This window comes from Nymphaea colorata, chromosome 2 (assembly GCF_008831285.2).
Source record: "Nymphaea colorata isolate Beijing-Zhang1983 chromosome 2, ASM883128v2, whole genome shotgun sequence".
Lineage (NCBI taxonomy): Eukaryota > Viridiplantae > Streptophyta > Magnoliopsida > Nymphaeales > Nymphaeaceae > Nymphaea > Nymphaea colorata.
In genome coordinates, this window is record NC_045139.1 from 36157258 (window position 1) to 36177112 (window position 19855).

The following is a 19855-nucleotide window of genomic DNA, read 5'->3' on the forward strand; positions in this document are numbered from 1 at the left end:
CATTATTCTTAGAGGTAAATATAGGAATATGATTAACGTTCAAGATGGCAAGGTTGAGGACTGATCTGTTTTAACACCCTTCACAATTCCCCCACAAACTTATTTCTGCTAATGTGCATGTGCAGTTGGTTTAGGATATGCTGCTTCAAATTGAAATTGCAGTGGATCAGCAGGTCCCTGCTTCCCTTTAGATTCATCTTGTATTGCATGTGGGCTAACTGTATAGGTCACTAATCTCATCTAGAAGGTTCATACATTGGGATTCTGATTTTGAGGGCATCAACACAATTGTGATTCTCAACATTCCAGAAAGAAGATGGTAATGGAGATGACCAGTCCATCAAGTGGAACAAGCTGTTATGTTGTTTCAGATTGGACCGATTCCAACCGAAATCGGGCTTCTAACATGGTGCACACCATCCGACCAATTCAACCACCCAAACACAAAACCATGAGGAGAACCTTTCTTAGTTTTGACAGTCACTGTGAATTTCTTCTCTTCACCGATCCTCTCAAATTTCAAACTTTGTGGTCTCACTGAAACCAAAATTTCTGGTGGCGAGTCGATGCTGGCTGTGTATGTTCTGGGCTTCCCAACATTCTTCACGATTCTGGAAATTGTCTTTGTTCCCTCGAGATTGGAGATGGTGATTGAAGGATAATTCAAGTCTGTAACCTCTGGAACACGTACAGAACATGAGTAAGATCTTCCGGCAACTAAGAAGATCTTCTTCTTGTTATAACCAATAGCACACAGGAAGTTGAGGTAATCTGTCGCGTTAATGTCATAAACCAGGCCAGGATCCAAAGCCCCGTTGGGATGAAGATGCCCAGATCCATAGTCCAATGGCGTTGCCACTGATTTAGGTCCATTTGTAATTGGCTTCTTTAGGTTGTCCTGCTGGATTGCTTCAGAATTCAAAGAAAAGACAAAATAGAGCATATTCATTATGTCGTATTAAGGAAACCGAATGCCAAATGCATAGCAATAGTAACTGATTTTTCATAACAGGAAATTGGCAGCAGGTCACTAACTTAAAGCTTCTTTCTAGCACAAATTACTGTGCTTGAACAATTCACATTCTATGAGAATAAGAAAGTTGTGATCCATACCTGTAGTCATGATTGCTGACCTGATTGCAGCTGGGCTCCAGTCAGGGTGAGCATTCTTGAGGAGGCCAACAATGCCGGAAACATGTGGGCATGACATGGATGTACCTGACAGTAGAGTAAAATTAGACCGGCGCTTGTCAAAGTTATATTCTGATGGCGACAACAACGGATTGTAGGACGCAAGGATTTCCACTCCTGGCGCTGTAATATCAGGCTTCATTAAGAGGAAGAAAAACACTCTAGTTAGTACTCAACACAATATAGATTCTAGATGCATTCACAATTTTATGACATAACATGGATGCAAACCTTGAGGATATCTGGCGTGATAGAGTTGAACCCTCGTGATGAGAAAAAGGCCATTACTGGAGCAGGTGTTGTCCGCAGCTTTGTAATTGAAGGGCCTACATATGCGACTGCCATCCTGCAAATGTGTTCACCCTCTCTAATTCAGAGTATAGCCTTATCAAGAAAGGTTAAAATTCATTCTTCCTCAAGAGAGACGGACAGTTAAGGTTAAACAGGAAGAGTCATGCAAGCCCTCTCTAATTCAGAGTGTTCACCCATATGTAAACTTTTAAATTCATTATCTGTGAACTCTGCATCTTAAGCTAACACAGCTTAGTAATTAATGGAGCAATGCTTTGGAAGTTTAACAAGCAGAGGTTGTTGATCTATGCAAACCAGCTCAATGCACAGAAAAGCTGACCTAAATTCTGTTTCATGCAATTTCTAACAAAATTTTGGCAGCTCTATCCATCAAGCATAGTTTCCATGAGCCATTTCTGGCATGGATGGTTCGGGATTATAAGATTCGTGAGGTTTAGTTCTGGTGGCATGACCCTTCTAAACTTCAACCATGATATTTCAAATGTCATCAACTACGCTATACAATATTCAAAATAAAATCATGCAACATACTTTCTAGAATTAATGTAGGCGAAGAGCTCCTTGGAATCATTGAGCCTAAGCTGAGTAGCTGGAAGAACGTAAGGTTCAGGATTGACAACATTGCCTGTATACTCGTCGTTACACACAATCATCCCGACACCTCCAGCATCTTTAACTTCAATGCCCTTCAGTATATTTTCATAAGCAGAATCACTGAGGCAAGTTATGATCTTGCCCTTGACCTTTTTGGGATCAAGAGTACCTGTTCGACAGTAGTTTCTGCACAAATTAAGTAGAAAAAGAAAAGCCAAATTATAATGAATAGAAGCTTCTGTATGATGTTAAATGCATGAACCAATAAATTAACCATTGCCATGCATCAAAGGCCTTTGATTCAATAGATTCATCAGGCTTTTTCTGTTGTTATCTGCGATCATTTATGTTGTTCTTAGTTTTTCCACAGTAATAAGGATCGTCTGTTAAGTAATGCACAGCAAACTTACGCAGAGAAGGGCTTGGCATTTGCAGCTCTGACATCCGCTCCTTTCGCCAATGGATATAATTTTTTCGCCAATGAACTTGAAGAAGAAAGGCTTGCTCCCTAAGATGTTAAAAAACTAGATAAATTCTGCAGCTCTACAAAAAAACGATGTTAAAGACAGTACTAAGTCTTCTTAGCAAGGACAAACCCAAAAAGAAAAAGCGGTATAGCTCGAGTAAGGATGTTTCTATCTCTACTATTAGAAACTAATATATCATGAACTCAATTTTGCTGCCTGTACTTGGTTCTGATGCTGATACTAGTTGACCAAATCCTTTCGTGGTTCATGAAATGCTAATCACGTTCATACTACCAGGTGCTGCAAAAGATTGATAGTATTTGAAATTTAGAAGATGAAATTCTCAGCAGAAGTGGAAATGCCAAGTCATATGCTATGGGTTGTTCTCTCAATTTCTACACAGTTATTACTTCTTTAACATTTTCAAAACTATCGGGTTACATCCAACTTCTTTTTCGTCAAATTAGGATTCCCAATTCAGATAGCAGTAAGAAAAAAGAGAAACACTAAAAGGGAAATGTGCAAGACCAACCCGAAGAGTCTTATTGTTGCCAAGAGAAAGATAAGAAACGAACTCCCTGTCCAAGGTGCTAGCAGCAACGGTAATCAACCACGGAGCCACATTAGACACTGACTGCAGCATCGGGCCATCGTTGCCGGCGGAGGCGACCACCGTGATCCTTCGGCTGACGGCGTGGAACGAGCCGATTGCGATGGCGTCGTTGAAGTAGTCATGAGGTGAGCCGCCGAGCGAAAGGGTGATGACGTCGACGCCGTCCCTGATCGCAGAGTCGAAAGCAGCCAATATGTCAGCATCAAAACACTGGCGATCCCAGCAGACCTTGTAGGTCGCGAGACGAGCCCTTGGAGAGCCGCCCTTCGCCGTTCCGTTAGCCGCGCCGAATATGCTCGCGTTCGGCACGAAGCTGCCTGCAGCTGTAGACGCGGTGTGAGTGCCATGACCTTCCGAATCTCGAGCAGACCTGCCGTCCTTTGGGTGCTCACCGGCGCCGTTGACGTAGCCCTTGTCAAAGTAGCGTGCGCCGATCAGCTTTCTGTAGTCCAGCCGCCATTGGAGACGTTCAATTACGGCCCGAGTACCTTAGCTTGTTGCAAAATATTGGAAGAAAAGGAGAGGGAAATCCGAAGTTGGGCGGCAAACCTGTTGCATTTAACACCATTCACATCGGTCGCATTCTGGCATACTCCTTTCCACCTTGCAGGCACAGGTCCGAGACCTTCATCACTAAAGCTCTCTGACTCTGGCCAAACTCCTGCTACCACCAAGATCAGATGTCAAAAATTACAGGGCTTTTTAGTATTTCCTCAGGTACATAGGCCTACTCCTGATGCCACCGAGATCAGATTTCAACAATTGCAGGAAATTTTCATTATTCCCTTACATGTGCAGGCCCAACTCCTCCCACCACCAAGATGGGATGTCAAAGGTGGCAGGAAATTTTCATTATTTAATAGCCTCAGGACATCGAATCATAAGCTTTTTGACGAAGTATGAAACCTGTGGAGGAGAAATTAAACGATGCAAAAATCCTCTTCTCTATAAACTTCATGAAATTTAAGAGAACGTCTTGTCCATATATAAAAATATGATGAAGACGAAGCATGATCCTTTGGTCCATCCTTTTAAAGTCTTGCATGCAACTCAACATTAAGATGGTTGTAGTGACGACGATCCATCTAATACAAAAAAGTCAGTCAAAGGAAAGCATACAAGAACAGTACTAGTACCAGCAGCACCGGCATTAGTGTCGAGGATGCCAATTGATGGATTGTGATTGTAGGTCTACATCCGAATTTGATTAGTTGGGTTCGGAAAAGATTGGATCCAGTTACCATTTTGAATTTGGTATATTATTTTAGCATCCGAGTCCAAATCCTATCTAAATGATAGATTTTGAGATAGGCGAATACAGTTCCATCCTCAGAAAATCCGAACTAATACAAATCCGAATAGTTTTGATCAGATCCAATTCCATATTCCCAACTAAATCAGCCATGAAAAAGAAAAATCTGAGCAAGAGTTGCAGACGAGGTACGCTAACTATATATAATCAAAATCACACTGTTTGAAATTAAAGGGTAGAAGTAATCCCACCTGTGTCGAAGTGTCCAATAATTACATCTTCACCGTAGTGGCCTTTCTCCCACAATGAATTCGGCGTAGTCTTTCCTTCACTCTCCAGGCCCAGAAACTCCCATGAACGAGTTGTATGGAGTTGATGCTCCTTGTTGGGGAACACAGACACAACACCAGGATGCTCTAGAGAGAGAGAGAGAGAGAGAGAGAGAGAGAGAGAGAGAGAGATTATAATGTGTTTGTTATGGCAAATCAAATTAATGGAGAAGAAACGGGAGACGCTTTCTTACTGGACAATTCTGTGGCTTCGTCTTCATCTAGAATTGCAGCAAATCCGTTGATGTTGTTCGTGTAGGAATAAAATATTGATTCCTCCGCTTTTTCTACTCTGAAAAAAGGCGAGGAAAACAAGATGAAGTGAGAGGCGAACTGGCGATGCCCGGATTTAATTTCATCTTCCATAAGTGGACAACCTTGCGATTAAATGTAAACAACGTTCTAGTAAAGTCCCCAAAATATATATGATAGCATATGAAATCCTAAAAGTTCAAATAAGTTGGCCGACCATATAAGAAATGGACTAATTTTAACAATAAAAAAAATGTTCTAAAAGTGTGTGTCTATATATATATATATATATAATTGATCCTCGTAACTCATTGTTGATAACATCTGCCCCTTAGCATAACTAGTCAGTCTGAGAGGCATGCAAAATGCATGCAGCCAGTTTGATTCACGTGGATGTTGTTCTTTTTAACTGGAAATGGTAGCATGAACAACATTTGAGTTGAAAGATGTCTCATGAAGCCGTGGCAACGCAAGTTCCGAAGCCTCTATAGACCCTGGGGCAGGGAGAACGGAGGGTGGCTCGCATACCACCATTGTTGACAACATCTTATCGTGTCAAGATCTATGTGTATAATAATATATGTATGCAATTTTCTCCTTATTATATGTTAAGAGAAAACATTGACTGGGAAAAGATATGAAGATGTGATGGTATAATATATATTTCGTACCCTCCTAAAACAGATCCAAGAAGTTGGTGGTGAGAATTGATCACGTTTTGTTGAACATCTGCTGCTGCTGATATGTGAGAATGTGCTCCCAAGTACACTACGTATGACTGTCACCATGTAAAACGGAAAAGCCAAGTTACAATGTTACTTTCCCTGTATCATCAGCTTATCCCATGTTCCCCGAAATCCCAAAAAAATAAAAAGAAAATTTGTGATTTAATAGCAACTGCTTCGTATGAGAGAGAGAGAGAGAGAGAGAGAGAGAGAGTACTTTCTTCACTGCCAAAGTGGTGGGGATGACAGCCAAAGAGAGGAAGAAGAGAACCAGAACGAGCGACTGCATCCTGTAACTCATCCCAATCTGTGTCGTCTGGATACGTGATATGAAATGCTTGCCATCCTTGCATCTTATATTGGAATTAGAATGTCTACAAGGTAAGTAGTAATTGAGAAAGATTTGAATCAGTAAAATGGATTCATTGTCGTTTTGACAGCATGATCTTAACTGTATTTTGTCATTGCAGAAAAGGAATCTATGTATATGGCCTGATCAACGCAGAGAGAGAGAGAGAGATTCATGTCCATCTCCTGGAAAGGAAATCGAGCTCAAGTTTCCATTTTCTTCGATCGGTTGCAGCTTTTGATCATGCTGAAACAGTTGGATATCATATCTCCACCTGTGCATGAATATATTATGAAAATGATCTGAAGTATGCTCACCATTCAATATCTTGATCAAGCCAATGGAAAGATGCGGTTAAAACAACATTATTTCCCACTTGAGAAAGTTTCGTTCTACCATTAAAAAATGTACCTTTTGCGGTCCTTGAAGAAATGAACATTTTTTTTTAGGGCAAGAGTATAATTGCTTTTTGTGGGATGAAAAATATAAAGGACATATTATTTGGGCAAGGTGATTAATCTTTCGCTACTTGTGTTCCTCTCTTTCTTTATGTGAATGATCCCCAGATTTGCTCACACCAATCACATATTTGTGGCCTTAACTGCGTATCATATTTCAATTTAATTTAAGATCTTGAAGGACCTAGACCGGTCAATAGGATGAATGCTTAAAGATGCTATTGAAATAAGGACATTTATGGGATTTCGGTTTCTACAAGCAGATATGAAGCATTTGATAAGAAGAGTACCATACAAATATATGGCCTCTAGCGTTTGATTGTTAAATCTAGCGAGAAAAAAATATCCATAATCACTCTATATTTCGTAATGTATTTTAAGGACACAATGTTCTTCCTATCGAGTGCCCTCTTAAAATATTTGATTTTTCTATCCAAAATTACTACCCGCTTCTTGGTTTTGCATGATGTGGGCAGCCACAACCCCGTGCGTCGATAAAGGACAGAGCTCATATCACCATGTAGCTGCAACAAAGATGATAACAGTTTTACCAATGACTAAGACAACGAGAAGGAAAAGCGCATTCCCTTCCTCCTCCATCACACACAAACAAAAAGGAGGATCTTGCCAAGAAAGAGAATTTGCCGGAGGGACGTGCAACAGAATTAGATGAGGTGCTAGTTTCCTGTCCAATACAACAAGCACAACAATTTTGAATCGCGAAGCCTCCTTTCTTTCAGTAGGAAAGGTTGCACGGCCGAACTTTTTCTACTTTTCGCATCTCAAATAGAGACTAGTAACAACTATGGAAGTACAGAAGGAACAGAAGAATTTCCAAAAATTAATTATGAGTCAAATTCTGCTAGGAATTGGTGGATGCACATGTTCTGTAAAAACAGGAGGATTGGCACCCAGTTTTAGCTCGACTCTCTGCTTGGTTTCACCTTCTCTCTCAAAAACTGCTGCACATGCTCGCGCTTCCAGTTGTCAATTCTGCAAGGATAAGAGGAAACTTACAATGTCAGTTATAGAGATTCAAAGTAATAGAGGGATCTAAGATCCTCGCTTTTACCTGGGTAAGAGTAAATGTATGGCAAACCATAGCCTAAATTTAGAGCAGTCTCGTTCCAGAGTGTGTCAGTGCCACAGATGATTTAATAGACTAACAATCGAAAACATAATTTGGAAAAAATGGCGGTAAAAAAAAAATAGACTGTAACCGTCAAAAATTAGCCCATATTCTGAAAATATAGAAAAAATGAGGCCAATGCTACGACAGATGCTTATTCATGTGCCCAACCTAAATAGATGATTGGACCTGTTTTTCCAGGATGTTTGGAGAATTTATTAATTATTTATGTATCTGAAAAGAAAAGAATTCAGACTAATTCTCTTGAGAAGAAACAGAAATTAGAATTAGAGAATTCAAATTTCAAAATTGATGGAACATTTGAATAACCAGTATACCTATTCTTCATATAGTGCATTTCAACACGCAAAACTATTCTTACATATTTCTGGAACTGACTTCAAAATGCTCCTTTGGAAGTTTACAACTAGATGCAGTTTATGCATTTGGGAAGCAAGTCGGTCTTCCCTTTGTAAGTACACTAAAATGTAGATTTAGTAGACACCAGCTCTTACAGGTGGTGGCTACCACATGCAGGGTGCAACGGGGCAACTCCTTTCTAAATGTCTGTAAGTCCCTCCAATTGCCAGCTCATAAAAAGAACCTATGTGATTTTATATTCCAGAATAACAAACTGGTATACCATTATAAATTCCATTATTATATTCCTATCAGGAACTGTTTCCATCTCAAATACCAAGATGACTCGCACTGCCAGTTAAAACTCTGATTCTTCTATAGATAAAGTTAACTGCAGGAAGATGCTCCAGTGATTATGTATACAACAACAAAAAAAAAAAAAAACAGAGATGTTTTTGTCCAGACACTTTTTTTTAGACTTTAAAATGTATTTAAAACATACCCAAGGAGGTTAACAAGCAGCTTACTTAACAAGAGATACACGCATAATCCATTTAGCAGATGCTCCTAGGCAGTGCCTCAGTTGGATATACAAGCAAACAAACAAATGAAACATTCATGACAAAAGAGCCACATGCATCTGAATTCAGCAAGTATTTGGGTACTAAACCAACCTTATTGTTTCTTTGGTTTCACCATCCTCATTGACCATGATCAGTTTCGGGGGTGAAGCATAAGCATATTGAACTTTCACATATGGAAACTGATCTTTGTCTTCTTCGATGAAGGACACAATTTCAGGATAAAATACAAGTTTCCTCATGCAGACCTCCAATATTGCACCAGAGTATGTAACCTAAGTTGCAATTGAACAGTTGTTAGATTCAAGTCATTCAACAATAGGACATATAAGAAGTCTAACAAGATAAAATGCAACGTAGTAATGTATCATAAAAAATTATAATTTTTTAAGGTTCAAAAATTCAAAAAGCATAAAAAAAGTCAGAAAAGATTAAAAAATGTTTTTTATAGAAAAACATGTCACACATAAATAAAGTCTTATTATAGCAATGAACATTCATCAATTTAACATAACATAATCATGATGTCATAAATCATAGCACATCAAGAAATAAGTTCAAAGTTTTAAACATCAATATTGTAAAAGCCACATCGTAATGCATATCGGTCAGGCCGACCAACGTAACATATTGCAAACATATCGTCAATTATATTTTAATTCATAAAAGATAGAAAAAATAGGAAAATGGAGAATAATTTGGAAACAATCTTGAAAAATCAACAAAAATGTGTTCTATATAAAAAATTCATTACACACATAATGAACCTTCATGATTTATTGTTCATAAGTAATGAAACGTTAATAAAATAAAGTGTAAAGTTGTAAATTTTAAAGTATTTTACAACACATCAAAACGAATAATCTGTAGTCGTTAATTGTCAAATGAGAATTGAAATATGTTTATGATTAAATAACATCATGATTATTCTCAATCGATACAATATTCATTATCTTCTTCATTTTCATCCTCATCCCTTCAAGCTGGTGATTTCTCCCTCAAATAATGATGTCTTGGCAATTTCTTTTTAAAATGGTGAAAACCCACCTCTCACAACTCTTAGAGGTGTTGAAAATGAAAGGGAAGAGGAACTGTTTTAAAAAAAATCACAACAAAAAAGGGGCATCAAACCCATTTTGAAAAAAAAAGTCATATGGTAAGATATGGCCTGTATCAGCTGTAAGATACGGCTGTCACAAGCACAATACACATGCATTTTGTTATCATGCCAGTAATATATAGGTTTTTCCAATCTATACAATACGTATCTAGTATCTACGATACGGATAACACTGTTATACATCACAAGATGAACTTGCTTAACGCAAATAATAAATGATCGGCAATCGCCAATGTCAACTACAAGAAATCAGAAAAATTCCTATCTTTCTTCAACAAGAAGTTAATCTTTTAGGTGTGAAACTGCAAATATAGCTTCAAATTGACATTTTCTGAGTTCTCCCTTAAGTAGCAACTAGCAAGATCTCCCTCATCTTCAAAAGCAGCATACTTTCATCCACCACAGACTTTGATTGGCTGTAGTAGTTACTAGTTACTAACTACCCAAAATCAAGCCAAAGACAATGGCACAAGGAGCACTCCATTATAATACGACTATTGACTTGCACTGACCTAATCATGATTAGCAGTTGGCTCCAATTGCCCCATTTTAAGCCTAACTAAGCTCATCAACTGAGCTCGATGAGATGCGTTAGGAGCAGCATGCACTGTAAACTGAGGGCAAACAATATCCTGTGAAATTTCTTCAAAAATGTGAATAGAAATATGAACATGCTTCCACATGGACACCAACAAAAGGTGAAAGAAAAATATAGAAAGTTAAAAACCAACAGCACCAGAAAAATTGGAATGTAGAACCACCTTAATGAAAGCAAACAAAGAAAATGATCATAGGTGATTAACACATTAAAACGTAGCAAAAAATCTTAAAATCATAAACCATGGATCAAGCAAAGAATACAAATCATTGACATAAGAGTAAGCAAACACAGCTACTAAGCGAACTACTAAACATACCTTACTCATGGAATCATCAGAATCCTCGGTACAACACTTCCGACACTCGGATACCAGTGCTGAAACCGACAGAAACGTGGAAATGTCAAAATTCATCATCAGTCTAATAAATTAATCATCCTCCAGAACGACACAACCATCTACCTTACAAGAAAAATGCAACAATACCTAGTTTACAAAGTGGGGTGCTTATAAGTAGATGCATACATAGAGCGCCAACAAAAACGGGAGTCTATGTCTTAAAAACAACTAGGTAGTATATTATCTTGACGCAGTTTTAAGGAACCATTTCCAATTGGCTTCCCAAACTTCTGGAATTTATTGCGCTGTCCTCCCCTCCTCTATAAAACCACACACCACCAAACAACGGACAACCCAACAGAGCCAGAACTAAAGAAATCTTCTCTTAGCCACCCGCCAAAGAAATGTTCAATTCTAAACACCCAAAAACTAAAAAAACTAGACGTCATCATTGTTACAAAACCAATTTTAAAAATCGCAAAAGATCAGAAAACCTTGGAGTTCAACATAACAACATCAGGTCACGAAGGGAAATATATGAAGAAAGAACAGCATAATTTCTCCAATAACCCGCCGAAAGGGGCTGGAGCCTGGATCTATCTCAATCCGTCAACGAATAATTTATAGGCAATCAGATCTTCAACCAAAAAGAAATAAGGGGATGAGAGCCAAAGGATCACCATCGTCCTTGACGTATTCCGCCAAGGTGTTGCAGTCGGAACAGAGGGCGAGGCCCGTGAACCCTAATTCCTCGCATGTCTTGGGGCTCAATTTGCCATCCTTCTCGGAGTGAACCAGGAGGAAACTGAAGGCAACCTGGAGGAGAACTACTAGCAGAACCAACTTCATGCTCTCCCTCCCTCCTCTCTCGTTTCTTCCAGGAGCCCTTTTTACTATGGACAATCCATTTATTTGGTTTTCCTTTTCAAACAAATTGCGGACAAAATACAGAGGATACAACTTGAAAAAAGAAGACGAGAATAAGATGTTTATTTCTTACACTAATATGTGACGGAAAATCATATGAAAAGTGCAAGAAGTGTACTATTTTTTCATTGTTTGAGAAGTGTTGGAAGGAAAAAAAAAATCAGAAACTCAGAGGACAGGATGCTGATGCATTTGGATAAGTATTATTTAACCTCGGGCCATTTGGGTGATGCTATGAATCCATATTAAATTTATATCTGTTAAATCAGTTAGGATTCAAATTAATTGATATTTGTTGTTTTTTGTTCTTCAATAACAATTGATGGTAATGAGTATAGAATTAATTGATATATATATATATATATATATATATATGAAATTAGTACGATAAAAACCAAAACATTTACTTTTTTAGCTAAAAAATATTATAGACAAAATAAAAGCATCCTAATATGTTCATAAAAACTAATTTGATGCAAAACATGTTTAAACATGCTTTAGTTTAAGTTGTTCTTATAAAAAGATGGTGATTTCTCTATCATCAAATTTTTGATGTTATACAAGCCGTTTAATTTATTGTAAAAATATAAATAAATAAATAAATAAAGATCAATTTCATATGTGTTTCCCATTAACTTACTTTTAAGAAGACTAGATTGCAAAGAAATATACCATAATTATTGCATTTAACCAATTGAATTTTGTCCTGACTTAGTGGTTAGGGATTTATCATATATAGTAAATGATGAGTTTGCTTAACAAATACTAACTAGATGATGAAAGTACTTATCATTTTTTTTTCCTGTTTTTCTTTCAACCATATATCGAATCATATTGTTAATTAAATCAAAGCATGTTTTGTATCAAAATAACTATTATAAACATATTAGAATGTTTATATTTTTTAAAATAATTTTCTAGCAAAAAATTAGATATATATATATATATATATAGTTTAATAGTACCTTTATAATAAAAAAATGAACGGCTCCTATAGCGTCAACATTTTGATATTTGAAAATTCAACTTTTTTCATAAAAACAATAAGAATCAAAGCATGTTTTATATGAAAAAGGTGATCATAAATATATTATGATGTTTATATTTTTAAAAAAAGAGAGAGAGAAACGGAAGAAGAAAAACTGGTACGTGGTAAAGGCAGGATATGAGTAGGAACAACACCACATGTCTATTTTCAGATTCAAACCGACATTGCACACCCTGACGATAATAACATTGTAAATTTCAATAACTAATTTGCATGGGAACTAATTTTTGGATCGTAGCTTAATCAACAGCCGCAGTAATGCATATTTGTACAACAGTCAAATTTCCTCTTCTCCTCATCCTCACACCTCTGAATATTCTAGGCATCGGAAACAACCGTCAGCCTGTAGTAGCAGCCTTATCAAGGGTCTAACACATTCTTTCATTCTTGTCACTCGGTGGCGGGTTTCCGCCCTCGACGTTGCTTGATGGGGACCCAAATCCTCTGCTCGCCAGGAAGCTCCATCGACTGCCATAGAAGCTCCATCCCCAAGGTATCCACCCCTGTCTGATGCATAGCTCGCTGGAGGAGAGGCGGACGAGGACTCTTGCCCCCTCCCCTCCCCATTCGCAACCCTGACCTGACTCTCTCTCGCATTCACAAGCTCTCTCTCTCACCATCCAGGACATAGTCACCACCACCTTGACTCATTGCTAGAGATTGAGCAGGAGCGTTCCTATTCAGGTCCCGGTCGACGAGACGAGGGTGAAGAGGAGGCAGGTGAGAGAGAGAACCTGCGAGGCTCAAATGAGAACCTTTAAGGGCCACAACTTTTATCCGCAGATGAACGTCGGACCTATTTAGGTCCGACGCTTTTCCGCAGACAAAAGTCTGTGAAAACACACTTTTCATCGAGGTGTTTTCTTCCGTGCGTGATGGAGCACGGACGAAACAGCAGAGATTTATAGTATATATCTCAAATTCTCTATGGATCAGAAATGGTAGTAGGAGTGAAGACAATCAAACAACCATTGATGTCGTGCACAGGTGGGCACAAGCACAAAATTTAAAAGGAAATTTTTTTAGGAAATGAAAAAATGATGATAAGAAAATGACATGGCATTTCCTTCCAATAGTCCTTAAGAGTTAAGAGCTCTTGAAGGTGAGTGCATACCATTAGGATTCAGGAGTATTCAGGCATTACACCATAGCTGCAGACTTTCAAAAAGATATCCAAGTGATGGGATAGTTACTTTGTTTTATTAAATTTGCAGATATACTACCACTAATTACAGGTCTTAGGCAGGCAGTAATGGTGGATTATGGTGGTCATGGGTCTGAACTGCAAGCACACCTGTGCGTTTTACTAGATTTGATTAAAAAGTTATGAACTTCATTACTTCATATATATAGAACTGTACTCTCGGTGCGGTTGTTCACTTCCCATGCAATCTGATAAAATCTTGCTTTGTCAGCTATTCTACATTTTAATGCTGCCAGTATGTACTCGGTGAATGATAAAATTCTATGTCAGAAATTTTGAAAATGAAACCTGCAACGCCTATGTGGGAGGATTTTCTAACCTAATTACATGCCATTGGTTTGAACGAAGAACGAAGTATAGGATGTGTAATAATGATAGTTGATCTGTAACTGCAGCAAAGAATATTTTGGGTTTAGAGCCCAAATGAGCTTCTCACTCTGCACCAATGTATAATTTGCAACCAAAGTTTGATATATATCAGCCTAACGCCGAATGATGTTTTGTTAGTTTTCTTGTATGAGGAGAGAGTGTTCCAAATCATGACACTGGAGCATTCTTCTCATTCCTTGGAAGTGTCTTTCTCAGTCAGAAATCCACTGTTTCTAGGAATCCCATAATTGTGCTAAATTCCTTTTCAGATTCTCCTCCTTCATATGCTTCCCACTCCCATTTCGTCCTCTACTCCTCTGTGCTCCCCAGGAGCTAGTTCTTGTCCTCTCCTTGTTTTGCAACTCATATACCAACTTCTGTTGCACATAATGTAGTTAATTTTATGTTCTGGTTTTTTCAGGAGTGGGAATTAATTTAAGTTAGTAACTCTATTTTTTTGTGAATAAGAATGTTAGTGGCCATGTGGAAGCTCATTATATGTTTGCAGACAGTTGAATCATTTGAGGGTTAGCGAGTAGCTAGAGGTTGAGCATTCCTGCTTCTTGGAGAAGATATAGTACGTACAACTATAGAAACATTCTGGTGTCGGTAAAGAAGCAATTTTTTTGTGTGGGATTTGTTTTGCCAATACTTCAAATTACAATTTGGATGGTTGAATATTCACCTTTCAGTAACATGTCAACTGATGCAACCTGTAAATTTGTATAAGAGCCACAGAAATTTATGGTAATCCACCTTTTGTTCCTTTTTGGACAGCAATCATCATTGTTTGAACCTTTAAGGGTCATGATAATTGAGGACATGATCTACTTAATACCTATCAGAGGACTTGGCAAGCCTATGCTTGAAAAGAGAGCTACTATTTGTAGACATTGATAAAGACCCTCCAAAGGTTGACTTGATTGGTTCCTTCACAGGCTTTTTTCCCATCAACCTGTCTGGTTCTTTATTTTTTCTGAATAATGACAAATTTAATTGTGCCTGTGGCAGACGCTTCTATAGAAAGATGGACAGGTAGTATCATCGCAGCTTGAATCAATTCAGAAAATGCTCTTCTCACTACTTTGTGTTCATGAACTGAACAAAGACCTACTGGCAGATATCCCACCCTTTCTGGGGATTTGACCCCTAGAAAAAGTGTTGGTTGAGCAATCTGGTTGTCAGAAAGATCCTGCTAATGAATTGTCTGGGCTTATCGACCTTAGCAGCTTGATGCAGGAAAGCCATGTTACTCTGCCCACTCTGAATGGGTAAACCATCTTTTTATTGGCAGGCACAGGTGCTAGTTGTTCACTTTATCTATTCATGCATCCCTGAGACAACTCAACTCTAGCTGCTTTTACAATTGTCAGCATCCTGACTTTTAGTGTCCATTCTGCAGATACATGACCAAACATATATTTGCTGCTTTGTTCAGATGTATGCATTACTTGAGTGTTGCACCGGCAGGTTCTGAAGTATGCCAGTTTAAGGTGCTCTAATTCAATCATACATGCAGGGAAAACAAAAAGATAGAAGAATCATATGTTTATACCTAAACAGTTTCACATTTTTAGCTTATGTGGCAGCTGATAAATATAATATTCAAAATCTTAAATCTGTTGGAACTGCAAAAGCTAATGGTTAATATGATAACACAAATTCAGATAGTTATATTAAGAAAACAGAAGCCACCATATTTTTGAGTTGGCTATTCTCAGAAATTAACCAGATTTGCATTTTTTAGACTTGAATTATGTGAGAGCTTTTAAATATAAACCAAAAATAACGAATTTATTTTTATATGCAAAGGCTGTGGTACTGACTGTTGAAACAAATCCAGATACTTATCTAACAATCGCCACTATATATTAGAATGGACTCTGCTTGGAAGTTGACTCCGTTTGGTAGCCAGTGTACAACTGTAGTTGTGACGGAAATTTAAACCTAGAATATCTACATATATGTCTAGCTGATGCAAGCACATGTACTGGTTTAGTTCATCATTTGAATGCTTTGTGGCCGAGTGTCTGCCATCTGGAAAATAGTCACTGATCTACATATTTATGGCTAGGTGTGTACGGAATAAGATGTAATCATGTAATTATATTCCACATGTTCACATCTTAAGTTTGTGTATGCATGTGTGGAGCCTCATATGGCAAGGCACGTGCCGTGGTTTTACTGCAGAGAAACAACTCATAACTCCTCAGAGATTAAGTTATAATGATGCAGTGGAAGAACTTATTAAGTATTCTGAGGTTAAGTTCCTTCCTAGTTTATTCCAGGTGGTTCAATAGGAAACCTCTGCCCTCATCGACATTGACAGCCAGACCATTTGACTGCTTACATAATGTACAATCTTCTGATAAAACTTGGTTAGGGCAACTGAGACATGGATCAATCTTCTGTATGCAAGTGGGTAGTCTTCAACCAATCAGTTACTAATTTTTCCAAAAGTTTGCACAGTAATCATCTTGAGCACTGTGTGTAGGCAATCTCTACATTGTTTATTCATTTTGCTTACCCTACAAGTATGAAATCTTTAGTACTGATGCTGTACACTGCTGAATGACTGTGATTCTGAAATGCAACCAAAAATCAAATTATGATTGTTTTGTTTAATTGAATTTTATTCATCTTATTTGCAGATGCTTCTTGATTATCCAGTTGCTTATTTGTTCACTAAAGATCATGTTGCTGATGCAATATCAAACCTGTCTTCCGAGCCTCTTCACCTTTACATGATTTTGGTTTGCAGGTATGACAGTGACCTATTCCTGCAGTTTAATCTCACTTACAACCTTTTATCCTAATGCGTTAGGATTTTTTTTCTTTGCAGAAATGTGGTATCCAAGAAGGACAATTTTCCTAATGAGGTATAATTGCTTGTCTATGCTCCATTTCAAGTTAGTTCTCTGCTTTTCAAGTCTCGTTGTCTTGGCAGTCTTTTGACTGTCTGTATAGCTAAATTGTCTTCAAAACGCTGTGTAACTGTATGTAGGCAAACTGAAAATTTATGGGTTGTTGATTTCCTGCTATAAGCAACGTGACATGGTTACGGGACCTGTTTATCTAAACCATCAAAACCCTGAAGCACGTTAGCAGGTTTGACATGGTCATTTAAAGTGGAAAAAATTGAATGCAATGAGAGCCACTGAGAATTGCATGGGCAACAATGACAAGTTATAGCAGTTCTGTTTTAGAAATATTATTCAATTTTGGAAATTCTCTCTCCTTTTCACAAATTAGACCATGATTTTTCGTTATATCTTCCTAGCTTTTCTACATCTCTGCTTTTATGCGTATTTCTCTGAAAGCCCTAGCAAACATTTGATATTGTTTAGATTATATTCCAAATCTCATGATTTTCTTGGGATTTGTGTAACTTAAAAAAATCATAAAGAAGTGCTAATGCCTCCATAAACCATTGTCAGGTGCTCATTAATATCAATTTAGTGACTTTTTTTTAGCTACATATATTCTTTAAAATTTAAACATCTAGTGACATCATGCACAGGAAGCATTGAACTCCCCGATATATCGACACGTACATGTGTATATATATGCATATAATATATATAGAAAAAAGAGAAAGCAAGATACCCTTTCATAAACTCATGAACGTACAAGTAGATTGAGAGTGTGAAAGTAACGGCTCGTACTTCTCTAGGTAGTAAGCATTTTGAGAGCGATTTCATCTCTATGGTCAACAACAATGGGAACAGTTTGCCATTTCATCTTTCTGTTCTAAAACCATGGCTACATGGGGCGTTTGGTGTTGGGGCTGGCCTTCATCATCCCATCAAGCTGCAACGAATAGCGCTCCTGCTGTTCTCTGATCAGCTGGTCAAATTGCTGCAAGTATTCTTCCTCCAGTCGATTCAATTGCTTTCCTGTTGTCTGCCATGTTTCTTCTTGACTCGTGTTTGTTTGTGTTCTAATATCAGGGTTGGGCCTCATCTGTCGACCAATTTGCGCCATGAGCTGCTCCTGTTGTTGCTTTATAAGCTGGTCAAATTGCTTCCTGTAGATCTGCTGCTGTTGCTTCCATTGATCATCTGCGGCCTCCATTGCCGGTCTCCGGTGAGGTTCATCCCCAACGAAGCAGCTACCCTTCATCTCCTCAGCAAATTGCAAGAGGAACTGCTCGCTCTGTTGCTCTACCACCTTTTGAAGGGCTTCAATTCCGGGAGTTTTCCAAGTTTGGACTCCAAACAAAGGCTTGGAGTTCAGCTCCTCAGCAAGTTGCATCAAATACTGCTCGTGCTGCTGCTCTGCCACCTTCTCCAATGCTTGCATTCCCGGAGAATATTGTTGAGTTGGTGTCCCTAACACAGGCATCTGCCTCATGTCGTCGGCAAATTTCATCAGCCACTGCTCTTGCTGCCGCTTCATCTGGTTTTGGATGGCCATGTACCCTGCACTGCTGCCACTCATACCAGCCAAGTTGTAGGGTCCATAGATGAGTTCTTGCCAAACTTGATCAACAATCAAGCGGATCAGTGCCGCCTCATTGCTGCCCTTGTAAAGGAACACAAGCAAAATACTGAATCAGAATTAGATTGATTCGTTTCTTACTGAAATCAACAACAGAAGCATGGAGTGGGCCTGAGATCTCAGCAGATTAATGGGCAGTTGGGCATAACGCTTGCGGATCGAACACCCAACTGCGCCTTTAAGACTCACCCATTAGCAACGTTTCTGAGATCGTAACCAGAGATACCAGCAGCTTCCCGCAAAGCCTTCCTCCACTCCATCACCGTGCTCCTGTCGAAGCGTAGTTGGTAGCTCTGGAAGGCTGCCTCGAAAGTACCTCTCTGATGCTGGACGTCGGAAGGATCGACGTGGTAGAAGATGGGGATGATCTTCTTCCTGAACTCTATCATCTTGGCCAGCTCCATACCATTAGGCACCACCTGGAGTCCGCATAGGACGGAGACAGTATGGGTATGCAGACGGCCGACCTCTCGATCGCACTGACTATCCGCTCTTTGATATTATTTCCCCTCTCCAAGCTCTCCTCGTCGATGAAAGACTTGATGCCTCTCTGATACAGAGCTTCATGGAGGTGTCCTGCGAAGCCTTTCCGAGTGTCTTCCCCTCTGAAACTGAGAAACACTTCAAACTCTATGGAAGATTCTTCCTGAACTCTATCATCTTGGCCAGCTCCATACCATTAGGCACCACCTGGAGTCCGCATAGGACGGAGACAGTATGGGTATGCAGACGGCCGACCTCTCGATCGCACTGACTATCCGCTCTTTGATATTATTTCCCCTCTCCAAGCTCTCCTCGTCGATGAAAGACTTGATGCCTCTCTGATACAGAGCTTCATGGAGGTGTCCTGCGAAGCCTTTCCGAGTGTCTTCCCCTCTGAAACTGAGAAACACTTCAAACTCTATGGAAGACGAAGAAGATGAACCTGATGATGATAATGATGACATGGGTGACAGATTTATGATAAAGCTATGTGAGAAGAAGAAGAAGAAGAAGGAGAAGAGTGGCAGTGGAAGAGAAGCAGTCTGATTGGAATTTTATAGCGCCTTATTGACTTCATGCGCATGGTCTGTCCAAGCTTGACTTCATTCTGCTTTTTAAGAAATGAAATGGTCAACAGTCTCTATTTTATTATTA

The 19855-nt window shown here is 38.8% G+C and overlaps 3 protein-coding genes across 13 annotated transcripts; 1 reads left to right on the forward strand and 2 right to left on the reverse strand.

Annotated features, from left to right (window-relative positions):
• Positions 1-345: 345 nt before the first annotated feature.
• Positions 346-3851, reverse strand: LOC116247580 (subtilisin-like protease SBT5.3; the record flags this gene model as incomplete). The annotated part of the gene is made up of 7 exons (XM_031619754.2): positions 346-909; positions 1114-1327; positions 1423-1537; positions 2035-2283; positions 2508-2605; positions 3097-3619; positions 3727-3851. Coding segments are annotated over 7 exons (1866 nt in total), but the record flags the coding sequence as incomplete, so codon positions are not given.
• A 3331-nt stretch (positions 3852-7182) lies between these two features.
• On the reverse strand, positions 7183-11661 carry LOC116246992 (uncharacterized). Its single transcript, XM_031618932.2, has 4 exons — positions 11351-11661; positions 10650-10708; positions 8706-8887; positions 7183-7535 (listed from the first exon to the last, which is right to left on the reverse strand). Exons 1-4 carry the CDS (start codon positions 11517-11519, stop codon positions 7460-7462), a joined length of 486 nt encoding a protein of 161 aa, XP_031474792.1. The 5' UTR covers positions 11520-11661; the 3' UTR covers positions 7183-7459.
• A 1274-nt stretch (positions 11662-12935) lies between these two features.
• Positions 12936-19855, forward strand: LOC126409756 (uncharacterized). 11 transcript variants are annotated; one of them, XM_050075876.1, is made up of 7 exons: positions 12936-13365; positions 13860-15131; positions 15230-15489; positions 15621-15711; positions 16870-16979; positions 17061-17097; positions 18169-19855. In XM_050075876.1, the coding sequence occupies exons 3-7, from the start codon at positions 15452-15454 to the stop codon at positions 18202-18204; spliced, it is 312 nt and encodes a 103-aa protein (XP_049931833.1). In that variant the 5' UTR covers positions 12936-13365; positions 13860-15131; positions 15230-15451; the 3' UTR covers positions 18205-19855. The 11 variants fall into 11 exon arrangements, 2 of the variants coding, with proteins under 2 accessions (XP_049931833.1, XP_049931832.1); XM_050075875.1 differs by having other exon boundaries at positions 12937-13365; positions 17892-19855; XR_007572427.1 differs by lacking the exon at positions 15621-15711 and adding an exon at positions 17892-18082 and having other exon boundaries at positions 12938-13365; positions 14996-15131.